Raw genomic sequence first — 17,570 nt, forward strand, 5'->3', positions numbered from 1 at the left:
CTGGATCAGAGAAGAATCCTCCCATTCTTTCTCTGATAGCTAAGATATTTCTTTTTAATGTAATTATGTTGTTTGGTATCGACTGCTCTCCTCTCCACCCTCAAGTACAGCACACTCTCTCCTGAACTGAATGGTAATGTGAGTGAAAATCCGCCTTGATTTTCACATCTCTCAGCCCACTTCTATCTTTAGGCCCAAAGAAACGACAGACTTTATTGATAGGTAAACAGGAGCGCTGCAGTGTAAAGTCACACAAAAAGGCTTCAGGGAGTTCAACACGTAGCTCTTGCAACCATTCTGAGCCGTGTGCAGTGCTGCAACTGTTGACTGTTTGTTCTTCCAGGCCATGTCTGCTGTGCTGTGCTGCGGGCCTGTGTTTGATAACGTTGGCCTCTCTCCAGACGGATACCTCTACAAGTGGCTGGATAATATACTCGCCTGTCAGGATCAGCGGGTATGTGTCCAATGCTTTGCCACCGCGTTGCATTTAAACAAAGAGCTGATCCAGAAAGCCCCCCTTCACTCCCCCTCTGATAGCTCGCTGAGGCCTGCTTTGACTAAAAGCCCAACTCTAGACATTGCCAAGTGCTCACCATTTTCTTGCAGGATTGCTGGCAAATAGTGAAGAGAATTTTTGTATCAAAATGAATTTGTCTTATATTCTCTTTTTTTCCAGTTTTCCTGTGATACAAGATAAATCACCTGCATGTTTATTGAACACATTCTTCCTTGTCAAAATTGACTTTGAGCCCTCATCCGATCATTAAATGATTTGATGTGTAGCAGGCCCTGGGCAGGTAGCCAAGAAAATGTAATTTATCATATTTTTTGTATGACAGAAGTAAAGCTTTTGGAATGATTTTACACTGACTGCCCTGGATCTTTGAAAAATACAAAGCCTCAGATATGTGTGTAATGTAACATCAGGAGTAGATGTATGTGAAAAGACAGTTTGTGTTGGGATCTGCTCCTGGCTCAGGTCCACCAGCTTGGCTGTGAAGTCGTCATCCTGCTCCTGGAGCTCAATGCCGACCAGGTCAACCTATTCAACTGGGCTGTGGATCGCTGCTACACTGGCTCCTACCAGCTCGCTTCAGGCTGCTTCAAAGCCATCGCTACAGTCTGTGGCAGCAGGTACAACATCTCACAATCTCTCTGCCATCTGCTCAACTAGTTAAGGTCAGCTGCATGTGCACAAACACCGTTTTCATCAAGGGCAGTTATGCTTCTTCGTGTATGATCATCCAAATATTCTAGTCCAAGTGGGGAAACCACCAGCAAGCTCTTCAAAGCATCACCTCAGCTGATCCGCTTAAATTGCTCATTAGTCATCTGAAGTTGGACTTCCTGTTGTGCTTTATCTCAAAAACATGATCCCAAACATTATGTGGGACACTTAAGATCTTAATACTGAACCATTAAGTTGTTTCTTTCTCTCTCTGTCCTAACTAGCAGAAACTATCCAAGTGATATAGTAACACTGCTGAATCTGGTCCTCTTCAAAGCATCAGACACCAACAGAGAAATCTATGAGATTTCAATGCAGCTAATGCAGGTGAGATATACAAACACAGTTGATTCTTGTGCTCCTGTGGAGGGTTAAATGGATAAATGACACACTTCTCCTCTTTCTTTGAACAGATTCTTGAAGCAAAGTTGTTTGTGTACTCTAAGAAGATTGCGGAGCAGAAGCCAAACAGCATCCTCTACGGCACCCACGGCCCACTGCCACCTCTGTACAGTGTCTCCCTGCCTCAGCTCTCCAGCCAGCTGGCCAGCATGTACCCTGAACTCACACTCCCTCTTTTCTCAGGTAGCTGTTTGTGTCACATGTGTGCTGCGTATGTGGCCACAATGGGGTTATCCGTGGTATTTCCGCCTGCTGTAATACTCACACAGGCTTGTCATCTTCTTATGGTTTCCCACTAAATGCTGCGCACTCCATCTTCCAGAGTAGTCTTCCTCTCCCACCATCCACACATACTGTACATATGGACACTTCCACTCACCACAGAAACACGGAGAGCTTAAATCAATTAAAGGGAATCCCAGGCTTAAGTAGATTTGGTACGTGGTTCAGGATTAAACCGATGATTATGGTGAAGCTGAGCTGTATGCATGTTAGATTTCCATGTAGAATATAAACACAGAAGTCCCCCCTGATGTTAACATTGCCTTTCCCCTGCTTGTTCCAGAGGTTAGCCAGAGGTTCCCCACCACTCATCCTAATGGGAGGCAGATTATGCTGACCTACCTCCTGCCCTGGCTCGGGAACATTGAGCTGGTGGACAGCGGCCTGCTGCTCCCGGTCTTCACACCATGCACCTCGGATTATAACGCTTCTATCCGGACGGCCAGCACAGGTTCATCCCACCAACTGAAGGGCACTGGCTGGGGCTCCTTACAGGCCACATCTATGGTTCTCAACAACCTCATGTTCATGACCGCCAAGGTAAAGTCTTGTTGGGGAATTGTGATGAAATGGGGCATGGGTAATCAGTCAGTGCAGCTAACATGTAGTCTTTTTTTTAACCCTTGTGGTCAGTATGGAGATGACCTTCCTGGACCAGAGATGGAAAACTCCTGGAATGCTTTAGTCCTCAATGAGAAGTGGAGCAATAATCTGAGGACCGCCCTGCAGTTTCTCATCAGTTTATGTGGTGTCAGCAGTGACACCACCCTCCTGCCATATGTAAGATATATGTATCTTTAAGGCTAACTGGAAAACATCATGGAGATATTCTCTCAAGTTTCTAACGGATCTTCTGTGATTTATTTGCCCAGATCAAAAAGGTGGTGATATATCTGTGCCGGAACCACACCATGCAAACCATGGAGGAGTTGATATTTGAGTTGCAACAAACGGATCCAGTCAACCCCGTGGTGCAGCACTGTGATAGCCCTCCTTTCTACCGCTTCACTGCTACAAGCAAGGCCTCCACAGCAGCTTCAGGTACTTCTTTGAAAAACACTGAACAGAGTGAACCCCAGTTGAAATTTGTATTTTTTTTAATGAGGAAACATCAACCAACTAGGAAATCTGAAATGCTCCAGTGGAACCACTTTGCGGGCCAACCATAGAAACCTGTTAGTTCTGGACCGATCCCAGGAGTGAATGTGAAGCGGTGTTGGTGTTAAATATCACGCTCAGTTGACTTTCCTAACGTACTGTAAAATATACATTTTTCTTTTTTCTAGGGACCACATCGAGTAGCAATACTGTTGTTGCAGGCCAAGAGAGCTTCCCTGACACAGATGATACCAAGACTGTGAAGGAGTACGAAGAGAGGTAGGGAGCAAAAGCTTAAAGCTTATCATTAGATGAATTATAGTCCTACCAATGCCCATCAAGATATTTTTTTTTGGACCTCAGGCTAAGCCACATAATGAGAGCCCACAACCGCCTGGAATCACGCTATAGCAACAGCTCAGGAGGATCCTACGACGAAGATAAGAGTAAGTCTATTTCTGTACCAGACACCCTTTGAAAAATGTTAGTTGTCATGGTCTGTTGAGTGTGGAATACACAGGCTGGTTTGGAGGGTAAGATGGTGGCCGGCATGGTTTCATTGATAATGCATGAGCAGTGCAGAGTGGCCTGGGGTTCTTAAAAGGCTTCTGTGAGAACTGGCACTGAAATAAAAGTAGTCAAGCCCAGGGCCTCTGCACTGCTGCCAGTGACCCAGAAACGTCTTTATTATACTCTCTTGATCTCACTTGGCCCTGCACACTAATGTGAGTAAGAATGAAAACTACCCTTTGACTACTAAGCTTCGAAAGTATATAGTTATACATTATTTAAGAGAGTTTCCAGTCCGTAATTTGCCTTCATGTCATATCCATCTATGGAGTTCCACAAACTCTGATTGCAATTTTGTGTGTGTGTGTGTGTGTGTGTGTGTGTGTGTGTGTGTGTGTGTGTGTGTGTGTGTGTGTGTGTGTGTGTGTGTGTGTGTGTGTGTGTGTGTGTGTGTGTGTGTGTGTGTGTGTGAGAGATAAATGGCAGCATTATAATTTTTTGTAATAATTTAGGTGAACCTCTGCCCCCCTATGCTGACTGGCTGATGGTTGTCATTGAGACCAATCAGCCCCATCCTCTGCCCATGCCTCTGAATGGAGGATGTTGGGCTCCACTGGTGGACTTCTTGCCAGAGACCATCACTCCCAGAGGACCACTGCACAGGTTAGACTGCTGCCTTTGAGCTCTGACTGATCTTAGACCTTAAATATCATAAATAGTCACAGATTACCTTTTAAATTCCTGCAGATGAAGGCAGCACCACTGAGCTTGTTCAATCTGATGCTGTGCACTTCTAGGTCATGTTTTTGGGAATTAGATATGTTTAGTGTGTTGTTGTTGATTGAGAAGCCTAACAGTGGATGTTTTTGCTTGTTTTAGGTGCAATATAGCAGTCATCTTCATGACAGAGATGGTGGTGGACCACAGTGTGAGAGAGGACTGGGCCATGCACTTGCCTTTGCTGCTCCATGCCTTGTTTTTGGGTGAGTTCACAATATTATCAGCCATTCAAGAAAAAACAAGAAAAGCTTAATGTGTTAGGTGGATATGGTGTCTTTATTCAACATAGAACATGTTGAATAAAGATGGCGAAGTTGATTTCAGCTCATTAGATAGATTTGCTGATAGAAAACAAAGGAACATCTTACCGCATACAATTACCCTGTGCAATGCACTATTTTTATCAAGAAATTCCTCATGGTACACTTATACATAAAGACACATAGCAGTGTGACGTGAATGTTATTAAAAGAGGTGAATGAAGATAAATCGTCATGTGTTTTCTGTGGGTGTTTTTTATGGGAATGAGGAGTGCCTAAGGCTTGCATGTTCCACATTTTATCATAAGTGTGTCATGCCGTGGGAGACTCGCACTGCTCTGATCTTGACTAGGTGTCAACCCCTCCAGGTCTTGGTTCTTGTCTCGGTTCTATGACTATGGTATTGGTCATGATTTTGTCTCGTTTTAGGTGGTCTTCTTGACCACAATGCTGCCTCGTCTTAAAGATCACTGAAGCAGGCTGACTGGTCTGTTCCTTTCCTCAGGTATGGATCACTACCGTACAGAGGTGTTTGAGCACAGCAAACGTCTTCTCCTCCACCTGCTCATCACTTTGTCCTGCAACAACAACTTCCAGGCCATCGCCTCAGTTTTATTGCAGACACGTGAGATCAACGGCACTAAGACCCTCACCTGCAAACCAAGCCTCCCGCCAGAATATTTACCTTCAGGTAAAAATATGGGCTTTTAGTAATACTCAGCAGAGTTTTCTCAACTAAAGCACATTCATACTGAAAGCTTGGAGGGGACCTGGGTCCAGTTGACAGAGCTGCTTTGCTTGACACATTGCTCTTCTCTTTGGCTAAAACCAACGTCAACAACAGGAGGGGAATGCTACCATTCCTTTTCAGAGGATAAATAGGTTTCTTATCGGGGGAGAAATTATTTGGACACTTTGCCAAAAGCAATATTGAGCACAGAGGACATCAAAGGTCTTGATTAAAGCATTCCATCATGCTATTTTTGTCCTCTTGCCCAAATTGGGGCCATCTGCTGGGGCTTGGATAGCCCCTCCTCCCCCCTCTCACTGCCGATCGTTTGTTTTGCAAATGTCTAGACATTTTGAAATGTTTCTAGTATTATTTGAATACAACTTGCATGGTCAAAAATAGTAGTCTTTCACACCGCCAATATCCAAAGAAAACATCCCTTTTTCTTCTTTGTCTTTGTAACATCTTCACTCCCATATTTATTATATTTATATAAATTATGCAATATTTTGCAGACAACAAGGAGATTAAGTGTGCAGCAATTTAGTCGTTAAACTTGACAGTTTACCACATGAAATATATCTTATCAGCAGACGAGGCTAATTCGCTCTAAATTCCAGACATGTCAAAACAAAGACCACGCTGCTCCCGACCTGTTCTCTCCTGCAAGTTGCAGTTTGGGAAATATAATCAAACATCCAAATAAACCACTGTAACGTGTTTCTGATCACAAACCTGTTTGTCTGTTGTGTTCAGGAGGATGTTTTGACTTCCTGCGGGAGTGCCAAGCGTCTCCTGTGCCAGACTCTGGTCTGAGTTCTTCTTCTACATCGTCCAGTTTGAGTCTGGGAGGCAGCAGCAACAACCTGCCGGAGATCTCGCATGAGGTGGAGGAGCTGGTGGCTTCCAGTAAAATGGACGAGAAGACTAATAAACTCATTGAGTTTTTAACCACAAGGTGCTGATTGAATATGCTGTTCCCCCATTGAAATAATTTCTTGCAAGTGCACAATACATGCATGTTACACAGCAAGTATGCTTTGTCATATTTCTTGACGTAGATTACCACCTAGTGGTGCTGCATGCATAGTGCAATAGATTATTGGATGAGCAGATTAGATTAGATATTTTAATTTAGCGACTGCAGCTGGCATTTACCATGATTAATTGTACACTTTGTAAATTCCAGTTAGAACTGTCATCTTGCAAACTCTCTTGAAATATTTAGAATTTGTTTTGTTGAGAATAGATTTTTGCCAGTTTAAGAACGGACAATACTGATCTAACCCAAGCCAGAGTAACATCTGAATTTGGGCTTATTCAGAATAGTCCGCTAATTCTCCCACTTTATACAATAGTCAATCTCAACATAGACAATGTACTCTGTATTTTTAGTAACTATGAAACTGTTGTTTTACAGAGCATATGGAGCACTGTGGTGCCATGAGGACATTTCAGCAAAGAACTACATTTCAAAAAGCACCGGGCAGCTGACAAACTTCCTGCGACATGTGGTTTGTGTGTTCAAAGAGTCCAAGTCAGGTAACCCTTCAGTAAATCCATCACTGTAATTACTCATGAAGTAAACCGCAGAACCATGTCTTTACCTCTCAATAATTCCCATTTTCATTAGCGCACTCTCATCTGTGTCCTCGCTAGATTTCCATCTGGAGCAGCAGCTCAGCGACGTGGCGCTGCAGACGGCATTGTGTAGTTCATCGCGTCACTACGCTGGCCGTTCCTTCCAGGTGTTTCGGGCCCTCCGGCAGCCCATTTCTGCCCACGCTGTCTCCGACCTGCTCTCCCGGCTGGTGGAAGTCGTGGGAGAGCATGGAGAAGAGGTGCAGGTTAGTGCGTACATGATGCGCGTGATATGTGATTGTGGAATAGAGCATGAGACATAAAAGAGGTTCAATTGTTCAGGGATCGTCCATTTAGGAATTTCTTTGCAGAAACTGAGGAATTGCCTCAATAACATGACATAGTAATTTACTGTATCATTTGTATTCTGATTTTTTTTTTTTAAGGGAAGTATCACATGGATTCAATGCTGTTTAGCAAATGAGTTGGATGCCCCAGATGTTTGACCCTCTTATGAGCACATGAACAAATCTAGTAATCATCTAATGGCAGTCATCCTAGATCATCATTAAAGTCTAATCAGCATATCCTTGAACTACCTGTCCATCAAATATTATTTAAATCTAGCTGTTGCTTTTGTTTATCTATTTTTGCCAGCAATTAAGTGCTTTATCATAATTAAATGATACAAGAAAATCGGCAGTTGTCTCTTTCTCTCTTGCAGGGCTATGTGATGGAGGTATTACTGACACTGGAATCTGTGGTGGATAACTTGGCTGAATGTCTCAAGAACAATGATCTCATGGCCATCTTGACAAGGTTTGTGTCTCCTGTACATATATTCATGTTGAAAGAGTTTTTTTATTGTTCAAACATTCATAACCTTTATTTGTGGTTTGTTTCATGTTTCATTGCAGAGCCTCGTCTCCAGATTTCCTCACCAGTCTCAAGCTGCTGTCCAACAGGAAGAGCACAGGGCAGCTCAATCTTAGAAGAGAAGAGAGGAGCCGACATCAGAGGAGCTCCTCTGTCCCCAAGAAGTTTGGAGAGGCAGACAGGTGGTCTGATCCACCTCGCAGCGCTACGCTGGACCGCATCCAAGCCTGTGAACAGCAGGTTTTGTCAGCCAAGACCCGCAGCTCGTCCTTGTCGAAAGACAACATCAACGACCCAACCAACGTCAACCACCCCAGCAACCTGCTGGCCACCATCTTCTGGGTGGCGGTGTCGCTGATGGAGTCAGACTTTGAGTTTGAGTACCAGATGTCTTTGAGACTGCTGAATAAGCTGCTGGGCCACATGTCGCTAGACAAACAGGAGAACAGGGAGAAGCTGGAGAAACTGCAGAGCCAGCTTCAATGGAGCAGCTTCACTGGGCTCCAGCAGCTGCTGCTGAAGGGCTTCACCTCCGCGTCCACCACTGACCTCACGCTCCAGCTCTTCTGCCAACTCACACCGGTGTCACAAGTGCCTGTGGTGGACACGTCACAAGCCATAGGTACACTGTAGGAAACGACATAAAATAGATTATATGAAGTTTGATATTCTTAGATTTTAGGTGTCTAAAAGCTGCTATTTAAGGTTGTGCAGCACATTAACCATTCGTGAATATTTTCATGTGAAATATTGAAGGAATTTGTCTGTTTCATCCATTAGGTTTTCCCCTGAATGTTCTCTGCCTGCTCCCACATCTCGTGCAGAACTTTGACGGACCCACGCAGTTCTGTCAAGACGTTGCCGAGAAGATAGCCCAGGTTTGGCCCCATCAACATTTCTTTCTTCATTTTCCCTTCAAGATAATGTGTTATAAGCGAATGCACTTTTTGTGCGCAGGTATGCCTCGAGGAGAAGAACGCAAAGCTCTCCAACCTTGCTCACGTCATGACTCTGTATAAAACACACTCCTACACACGAGACTGCTTCTCTTGGGTGAACGTGGTGTGTCGGTATCTTCATGAGGCCTTCTCGGATATCACCCTCAACCTGGTCACTTACATGGCAGAGGTTTGTGCAGCTGCATCAGCTGATCATATATTTGTCAAAGTGGCAGTAAAAGAGTTGTACATAAATTATGTATGACAGCTTTTCAAAGGGTGCTACATTAATTAAATGTGTTTTTGTTTTGTTGTACAGCTGTTGGAGAAGGGTCTCCCCAGTATGCAGCAGACTCTTTTACAAATCATTTACAGCCTACTGAGTCACATGGATCTGGGTGGGATACAAGCCAAACCGTTCAACATGGAGGTGCTCAAGACAATTGAGAAATTTGTCCAGGTGAGTTTGACTGTGTCCTACTGCAGATAATTACTTTACATATGTGGGGTCAGTATGCCTTGCACTGATTTTTAATCGAAGGCTGTATATACTGTATATATATACTGTATATATATATATATATTTTAAATAGTCACGTGGTAACACTTTTACTCGTTGAGATATATGTGCTCGTAAAGGAAAAACATTCAGATCACCTACGTCAGATGTGATCACTGGAAACATTTAGGCATCGTGCTCTGAGTAAGACTCTTGTGTTCCCTGTTCCCTTTGTGAGTGTTCATTGGAAAAAAAGGAGAAAAAAAAGCTGTCATGTGTCAGTGCAGTAAACTTGTAGACACACCCAAACTATAAACAGTCTGCCCTTCACCCACAGGCTCGGCCTCTGCTTATTCTCACACCGAGTCCACTTTCCTTCAACTGCTAGAACACTTGTTTCCAAAAATAGAACCACATTAAAACGCACAGAAAGACGTGTGTGGTTGTTTCTTTCTAAACATATGGTTTTGTGGGTTATTGTCTGCGTGTACAGTGACTTAATGTGTGTATGTCTGTGTCATCTATAGACTGTCCATTGGAGGGAAGCATTGAATATCCTGAAGCTGGTGGTTTCTCGATCGGCCAGTTTGGTGCAGCCGTCATCCCCACAGAGTGTCCTCGCCTATGAGGACATCAGCCGCGCATGGGACCGCTCCTCCAAGGCTTTGCCCGGGAAAACGCTGGATTTCCACTTTGACATATCTGAGGTTAGAGACGCTTTCTCTTTCTCCGTGTTCTTGGTTTGAAAGTCCCTGCAGCTTGGGGAGAGCTTAATGCTTGTCTGATTTTCCCGGTATTTGTTCCTGTATTTTCCAGGGTGCGGTGCTTGTTGAGGTTGTGTGTCAAGCTTTTTGGAAAGGAAACATTTCTTCCCCTTCCTTAATGCTGATATTTCTTTTTGACCAAACCCCTCGAGATTAGCTTGAAAGCTCCAAAGGTAAACACAATTAACCGAGCAAGAGCTGGAAAGTGATGTCAAAGATACAGACAGAGTGGTGTATGTGTGGGAACTGTACAGGGAGCTATTTGGGCAGTTCATGAATGGCAGGAAATGATGTCAACTCTTTGCTGCCGCCCTTTGTATGTGAATCAGTGACTTTTAGTGGATAGCCAACCGTGTGTGAAACCACTAATATTTCAGAAAATACCCAGATATTTTTAGACTGAGGCATACAGCAGAGGAAAGGTTTGTTTTTCCTCAGATGCTTCACGCATTTGGAATGCGGAGGGTATAAATTGTGAACATTGATAAAAGATATTATATTAAACAGGAAATATCGATCACTGATGGTCATCTTGGATACAAACAGGGTCATTGATTGACTAAGCAGAGAGGGACTGTCTCTTCTTCAAACTTTCCCTGACTCATCAAGGTTTCCGTCTGCACATGTCTGTCTTTGTTTGCGTCCACGCCATTAGACGCCGGTGATTGGTCGGCGTTTTGACGACCTGCAGCGTTCTCCAGGCCTCGATGTGAAGAGCAGGACCACAGCAGTGACCCGCAGCACCTCCTCCACCTCCTCTGGATCCACTTCCAACAATGTCCTGGTGCCAGTCAGCTGGAAGAGGCCTCAGTCTTCACAGGTGAGCGCTTCTTCCCTTTCCTTCTGAGAATAGTGTTCATCATATGAAAGGTGATGATTTGATAATAGCTCTATTTGGTGCCTATTTAATTCATTTCATTTGTATCTTTTGTGAAAAATATTTTTTCTTGCCCGCTGCAGAAAAGAACACGGGAAAAACTGGTGAATGTATTGTCTCTGTGTGGACAAGAAGTGGGGCTCACAAAAAATCCTTCGGTAAGATGCACTTCATTTTAGCAATGCTCTGAATGTTAACACTCACTGGCTATTTTCTCATGATCATGCATTAAAGATTTAGCAGACAAGCCCTTTTTAATTTGTGCCCCTTTGCTGCTCTTGTAGGTGATCTTCTCCAGTTGTGGGGAGCTGGACCTCATGGAGCACCAGCCCAGCCTGGTGTCATCCGATGATGGGACACGGGAGCCAGACAACATGGACGACACGACCTCAGAGCAACAGTTCAGAGTCTTTAGAGACTTTGACTTCCTTGATGTAGAGCTTGAAGACGGAGAGGTGAGTCTCAGGACCTCAAAAGACTTGAAACAGTTAATTTATTTCTCTTTCTCACCACTTCGCACATGTGATTGAAAACAACATTGTCAGACTTGTGAAGCAAAAGCAACAAAAAAGAAACATGACTGACATGTACAAAGGTATTTTACTCCAAAGAGCACTCGTATACTGTTCTGGGTCAGGTCTGCCTGCTCTGAGTAATGGGGTTTCTTTCTTCTGTTTTCTCTGTCGGTGCTATCTAGGAGCTACAGGTAAGTTTAGTCATGTTACATTTTCTTCCAAAGAGCGTTTGCTTGTGCAGATCATTTAGTGAACTGCCACACTGATGGCAAAAAAGTAGCAAATGTGTGTGCATGCCGTGTAGTTTAAGACAGATGTATCCACTAAATTATTAAGTATTAGAAACACAGTAAGTTTAGCATATAGACGTAGACATCACATAGGACAGCTGACCTATGTTAGTGTAACTTTTCCCCCCTTCATTTATGTTGCAGCCCTCACTTGATTTGACAAAATAAAGTGTGTTGTATCTCAACTACATAGAACTTTAAATGTAATTGCAGACGGGATGTTATTTCCATCTACAGACACAGTAGAAGAAACTGTGTTCAGTTTTTGCTATTCTTATGTCTAAAGTTATTTATTTGATAAGTTCATGCAGTTAACATTTCTATTAGTTTACCTTGAGAAGAAGAACATCAGACTCAAGTCAGTTTTGTCAATTTACACATAAACCCAAATGCTGATGATATACACATTGTTGTTCACGTTGTTTGCAGCAATAACGTTGCTCTAACTGGTTCAATTTAACGTCACTCATGTTGCATTGTTCAATTATGAATACCTCTTTGTTTCATTTTGGTACTTTTTAGTCAAGCTTAAAACCCACAGTAACATCTTGGCACTTTCAGCAAATTGATGCAGTAGGAATAACACATCTCTGTGTATCGAAAGCTGCAGACTTCGCACACTGGAAAACAGTGTCAGCTGTTCTCCCTGTGCCCGCTTAACATTCAGACGGACTGAAAACTAAAACTAAAAGTGCGATAGTTGCCAAAGGTGCAACACTGACAGCTTTTAAGTTAATGGCACCACAACAAGTCGAATGAAGGTTTTTTTTTACCAGATACAAACTTTGTTTTTGATCACAAATGGTTTATTTTAAAAGAAAAGAAAGCTAATAGAGCAAAGTCAAAGCCTCTGTTTCTATCAGTGGTAGGCATCCGGCTGATCGCCACAGGAACTCTCCCTTGTCGAATCTGTTGATGTGGAGCTTTGGTGGAATGTGGAAGTTGGCTGAGTGCAGCTGAAAAGTCACTCCGCATTTTAAACAAGAAACAGACAAACTCGGGGGCTAAAGATCTGTTAATATTTAACTCCGACAATATCAGTGTTTTAAAGCCCACATATTTCTGCCAGTTTCACCATCATCGTGGCTATTTTGGTTGTAGTTTGAGGAAACTCTCTTTGTGAGGAGGCATTGCTCCCGTATCTCCTCCATTGTTAGCTATGAGTGGGAAAACCTCCCTCAGAGACGACCCCCCTCTCTGAACCTGCACTGCATGGTTGCGTGAATGTGTGTGTATACGGTGTGTTTTTGTGTGTGCATGCGTTTGTGTTGGATTGTGCTTCACTTCTTGGAACTTACTTGGTAACTCAACATTACTCTCTGTCGCAGGGAGAGACGATGGACAACTTCAACTGGGGTGTGCGGAGACGCTCCATGGACAGTCTGGACCGGAGTGACCTGCAGCCCCTGGAGGAGAGTCAGCTGTCCAGCAGCATGCCCAGCCTCAGCAAGATCACCCACGAAGACTCAGACGAGTCGTCTGAGGAAGATTCCCTCATTGCCAGCCAGATACTCTCCCAATCACAACTCGTGAGTTCACTTCCATTTGTTTGCCAATAGATTCACAGAGTATCTGCGGGGCTTGAAAAGTCCTAAAAACATGCAATTAGCTAAAAAAATATATATACAAATAAAGGCTTTAAAGGTATTAAAACATATTGAATTTCCTTTCGAGGGACATAATTAACCAACAGCTGTTCAGTTCTTTTTTGTGGTGTAAAATCATTACATTTAAATTTTATCAGTATCATGATATTGATTTAACCATAATCCCTAATAAAACATATTGGCAGAAGAAAGTAATTTAAGGCATTAAAAGGATAAATCATTTTTATCTTGGAAAATCCATGAGCTCTCCTCTTGTGCCACCCTCAGGTTATTGTCAACTTTGCACACAAGACATCTCATAATAAAATTAGCTGAGCACATTCATGCTCCCGAGTAGATGAGGCCGTTCGACGTTAATGATCTCTCATTTTTTCCAACCACAGGACCACATTTTGTTATCTCTGAAAAAAGCAAAATTGTCCACATGCAGTTTGTTTGCCCAACATAACTTGTAGGCTTTAATGAATACTGCCGTGTTCATGGGCAAAGCTTTATAATTTGCATCATCTTTCCGTGACCCCACGACCACGTGTCCTCTTGCAATATTAGTTTAAGGAAAGCCCATGTGTCCAAACAGCTGTCATCCCACTCCTCTCTTGTTCCTGATTGGTTAGCCAGTCTACCACTTTCGGTGCTGACAGCTAATTCAGGAATGTTGACTTTGCAGTGTGACAGTTGTTTTAAGCTCAGTTTTTTTTCTGTTTCTAATTAAATGTTTCTGTTTATTGAAAAGAAGATTTTGACAGATTTGACTTTGTCTTTCTTGCAGATGGTCAGCCTCTCTCCAACCGCAGAGATCAGTAACAGGGACTCTCCCTCTGCCTTTTTTGATACATCCTCAGCTGATTCAACTCCCCTGAACACCAAAAATCCTAGTTTCGATGTCCAACTGCCAGAGGACTCGAAGCAGCGGGTGAATAAGGGCTTCAGAGTGTCTGAGATACTGGGAACTACTAATTCCTATCGCAACTCCATACTAGAGTTCTTCACTAACTTTGCCAAATAGGGAGCTATTCTGTTGCATCTTTTCTTGTGCAGTGTCTTGGATGTTTTATGTGCTTTGGGTTCAGTCTATGTAAAGTATTATTTTGTGGTGCTGTGACTTTTCTACATTTCCCCTCTTCAGAGTAGTGCATGAGCCGGCATTTTCTTGATATTTCATTGGTTGCATGCTAAAAGAGAATGAACTAAAACCTGCAAGCAGGCAATCTATAACGCTTTGGGCTATGGGCTAGTATGTGCCTTCTTTTAATGTTAGGGGGTCGTAGCCAGCAATAGAAGAAGAACAAAATCTCTTTCTTTCTGTGTCTGTCTGTTTAAGGCAATGTGTATACCTCCTGTGTGGGTGGCTCTAAGCAACAACTAAAAACTCTTGGCATGTGGGAGGTCAAGAAAGGTTTACACATTGCCTGCCCCAAAACAAGAGTGTGCTGGGCCACAAATGCTGGCTTAATGAAATTATTTTATAATCTATTTTTTGGCCCAATTTATGCACACTAAATTTACCAAATAAAAGAGAACAGCACAAGGAGTGTCCATAGGGTCCCACGCCAAGGTTAGTGTGTCCATTTTACCCACGCAATTATCTGTATAATAATTAAGTCTACCATAGGGAACACATTTCAGTTCATTATAACCTTCACTGCATGCTGTCTCAGTGTTTGTTCATGGCTAGTTAACATTGCCAGTTGCTGAGAAAGTGTGTGTCCTCCCTGTGTTCTGTTTAGCATGAGGTGTCACAAGAGGATGAAGATGCCAATGTCCACGAGGACGACCTCTCTCTCTCCATCAGTGAACTACCCCTGGACTTTCACTGTGGAGACAGTTTGATATTGGACATGGTTCACATTGATTACAAAGGAGAACTTGACCTTGACAGCTGCGGGCCCAGGTACCTACTCAAAATGTTTTACTATGGTAGATAATGTAGAAAAAAAAATGACATTGATAACACGGCTTTCTGTCCACTCAGTCTCGCCGAGGAGGAGAGAGACGACATGCTGGAGTCCCGATCTTCACCGCTGCCGTCTCCCTTCTTCTCCGCCATCCTCGCGGCTTTCCAACCAGCGGTCTGCGATGATGCAGAGGAGGCTTGGAGAAGTCACATCAACCAGCTCGTGTCTGACTCAGATGGATCCTGTGCAGTCTACACTTTTCATGTGTTTTCTTCACTGTTTCAGGTATTACACCATAGCCTTGTAACCAGCATTGCCCCGCATCCCATTAAGAGTGGGCCTGGTCCAACTGAATAATTAAACTGAAAGGGTGAAAGGATTAGTTATGGCTGATTAACCTTTAGATTCCTTTCAGACAACATCTGCATAATTACAAATAGAGGGCACTCAGTAGATGCTTTCAGCTTGAATATCTTCAGAGGTTCATTAACCAGATGTTGTTCACTTCACTGACCAAAGCTGACAATGGGGAATTTCAGGGGGAACAAAATGACAGAATGTAGGTCCCCGATATGGTCTCGGAGTGGCTCTGACAGTGTTACAGCCAGCCTGTTTTTTGTGCTTTGCAGAATATCCAAATCAAATTTTGTTCGTTGACCTGTGATGCTGTGAGTTACCTCGGCGATGGCCTGAGAGGATTAGGATCAAAGTTTTTAAGGTCTTCTCAGATGCTGACATCATGCTCAGAGTGCCCAACACTATTTATTGATGCAGACACAGTGAGTAACCTGATCTTTTTTTTTTAACAAAATGACATGTTAGCGGTAGTTGAACAAATTCAACAACAAAAACTCTTCACAAAATTTTCACAGATTATGTCTTATGGTTTCCTGGAAAAAATGAAATTCAGCGTATTGGAACTTCAAGAGTATCTGGATACTTACAACAACAGAAAAGAGGCGTCTCTCACTGTAAGGACATTCAATATTGTGACCTCCAGTCTGAATGTCACCTGTATGTTGTCCCTGAGTTGTTAACGCTGTGATTCTGTGGTCTCTGTTACCCACAGTGGTTGAGCAACTGCAAGGCCACCTTTCCCAGGAGTGCTGAGGGCAGCGTGATAACAAGTCAACCAGCGGAGCACAAGGACAAGGTAAAACCTTTTTCCATGGTAAAACCTTACCTTTTTAGGAATTTGAGCTATAACTCTGACATGCTGTCATATCAAATGAGTGATAATAAAAAAATACTGGTTTGGTTCTGTTGTTTAATGCATCCAGCCAGTGTTCAAATGCACAAAAGGCTGAATGATTTTAATAAAAAAACATTGATTCTGCAAAAACGGATTTACAAAAATGACTGAAAAATAGATTTCACTTCAACTGACTTCTCATGCTGTACTCTCTGCATTGCGATTACTGTGTGGTACTTTAGCTCTGTGAGTGTTACCTCTAATTTTCTCACACTTTGTAAATTTTAGGTTTTTGACAACCTTGAGTTGCCGCACGTCACATTGATTACCTCATTCCAATGTGCATTGTGATCATTTTCAGTTCTGCTGGGCATGTGAGCGAGGTCTCTTCAGTTGCATTTGTTATAGCAGTAAACAATAACGCTCACTTCAAAACTGAGGGAAGGAAACAGCTAAATGGAAAGTTTTGCTGCTAAAACCTTAATACTTAGTACTTAATAGCTCAGAGATTCCCCCCAAAGTGAGTGTGATTGTGCTAATTAACAGGCCAAATTGTTACTTTGCTTGACTGTTTTTATTGGCTTTTTTTAATTAAAGGTGCCCTTTGGAGTTTCTTGTAAACAAAAGTTATGATTACGTTCAGTAAAAACACATTGTGTACATCTCCTTCATCATAAAACATTTGCATCTTGGTAAATTACCTGTAGATCAGTAGAATAATGTGACCCCATCAGAAGGACTATCACATCACCTGCGGTAGCGCATGCATGTCCTTATGGGCATGCACAAGATGAACAAAACAGGGACCCACCCAAAAAAGTACTTTGCTAGCGCTGCTAGAGGTCAAACACTCCACAGGCATCCTTTAATTCATGGCGACTGCAAGCCCTTCCTTTCAGTTCTAATTTACACATACACCGACCCTCATTTTTCTCCCTCTTTGCATGCTGATAAAACCTGTGCTAATACTTCCCCCCACTTTCAATTGGAAAAAGTGAGGAGTTGCATGCCCTTCTTTTGATTCTCTGTTTTCTCTACCTCTTTTCTGTCCTGTAACATGCTTGCTTTGTAGCAAATGGAATCTCTGGCTGTAAGTTGGAATGACTTGTTCCTCTTTGTTATTTTAAATGGTCTTTTTCGGGTTTTTTAAACAAAATTTCAGCTCACTTTAATCCTATTTTCAGCACTTTAAAAGTATTCTATATAACTGCAGCAGGTCTGACTTCTATTTACAAGTAGTTCACCA

At 42.8% G+C, this 17,570-nt stretch overlaps 1 protein-coding gene across 1 annotated transcript in view; it reads left to right on the forward strand.

Annotated features, from left to right (window-relative positions):
- frya (furry homolog a) overlaps nt 1–17,570 on the forward strand; it is a gene marked incomplete at its 5' end in the record, with an annotated part of 40,319 nt that overhangs the window by 20,667 nt on the left and 2,082 nt on the right. The window contains 32 exons of the mRNA XM_079224816.1: nt 344–454; nt 980–1,134; nt 1,456–1,555; nt 1,642–1,813; nt 2,196–2,452; nt 2,546–2,692; nt 2,785–2,953; nt 3,199–3,289; nt 3,374–3,456; nt 4,033–4,183; nt 4,400–4,503; nt 5,066–5,251; nt 6,047–6,248; nt 6,711–6,832; nt 6,950–7,137; nt 7,596–7,690; nt 7,789–8,369; nt 8,528–8,625; nt 8,705–8,875; nt 9,005–9,145; nt 9,712–9,891; nt 10,604–10,768; nt 10,909–10,983; nt 11,110–11,280; nt 12,959–13,159; nt 14,007–14,150; nt 14,965–15,128; nt 15,210–15,417; nt 15,762–15,911; nt 16,005–16,103; nt 16,202–16,285; nt 17,397–17,414. Of these exons, the coding sequence (XP_079080942.1) occupies nt 344–454; nt 980–1,134; nt 1,456–1,555; nt 1,642–1,813; nt 2,196–2,452; nt 2,546–2,692; nt 2,785–2,953; nt 3,199–3,289; nt 3,374–3,456; nt 4,033–4,183; nt 4,400–4,503; nt 5,066–5,251; nt 6,047–6,248; nt 6,711–6,832; nt 6,950–7,137; nt 7,596–7,690; nt 7,789–8,369; nt 8,528–8,625; nt 8,705–8,875; nt 9,005–9,145; nt 9,712–9,891; nt 10,604–10,768; nt 10,909–10,983; nt 11,110–11,280; nt 12,959–13,159; nt 14,007–14,150; nt 14,965–15,128; nt 15,210–15,417; nt 15,762–15,911; nt 16,005–16,103; nt 16,202–16,285; nt 17,397–17,414 (4,983 nt within the window). The remainder of the gene's footprint in view (nt 1–343; nt 455–979; nt 1,135–1,455; nt 1,556–1,641; nt 1,814–2,195; nt 2,453–2,545; nt 2,693–2,784; nt 2,954–3,198; nt 3,290–3,373; nt 3,457–4,032; nt 4,184–4,399; nt 4,504–5,065; nt 5,252–6,046; nt 6,249–6,710; nt 6,833–6,949; nt 7,138–7,595; nt 7,691–7,788; nt 8,370–8,527; nt 8,626–8,704; nt 8,876–9,004; nt 9,146–9,711; nt 9,892–10,603; nt 10,769–10,908; nt 10,984–11,109; nt 11,281–12,958; nt 13,160–14,006; nt 14,151–14,964; nt 15,129–15,209; nt 15,418–15,761; nt 15,912–16,004; nt 16,104–16,201; nt 16,286–17,396; nt 17,415–17,570) is intronic.

The sequence above is a fragment of the Taurulus bubalis genome (genome assembly GCF_910589615.1).
Source record: "Taurulus bubalis genome assembly, chromosome: 10".
Taxonomy (NCBI): Eukaryota; Metazoa; Chordata; class Actinopteri; order Perciformes; family Cottidae; genus Taurulus; species Taurulus bubalis.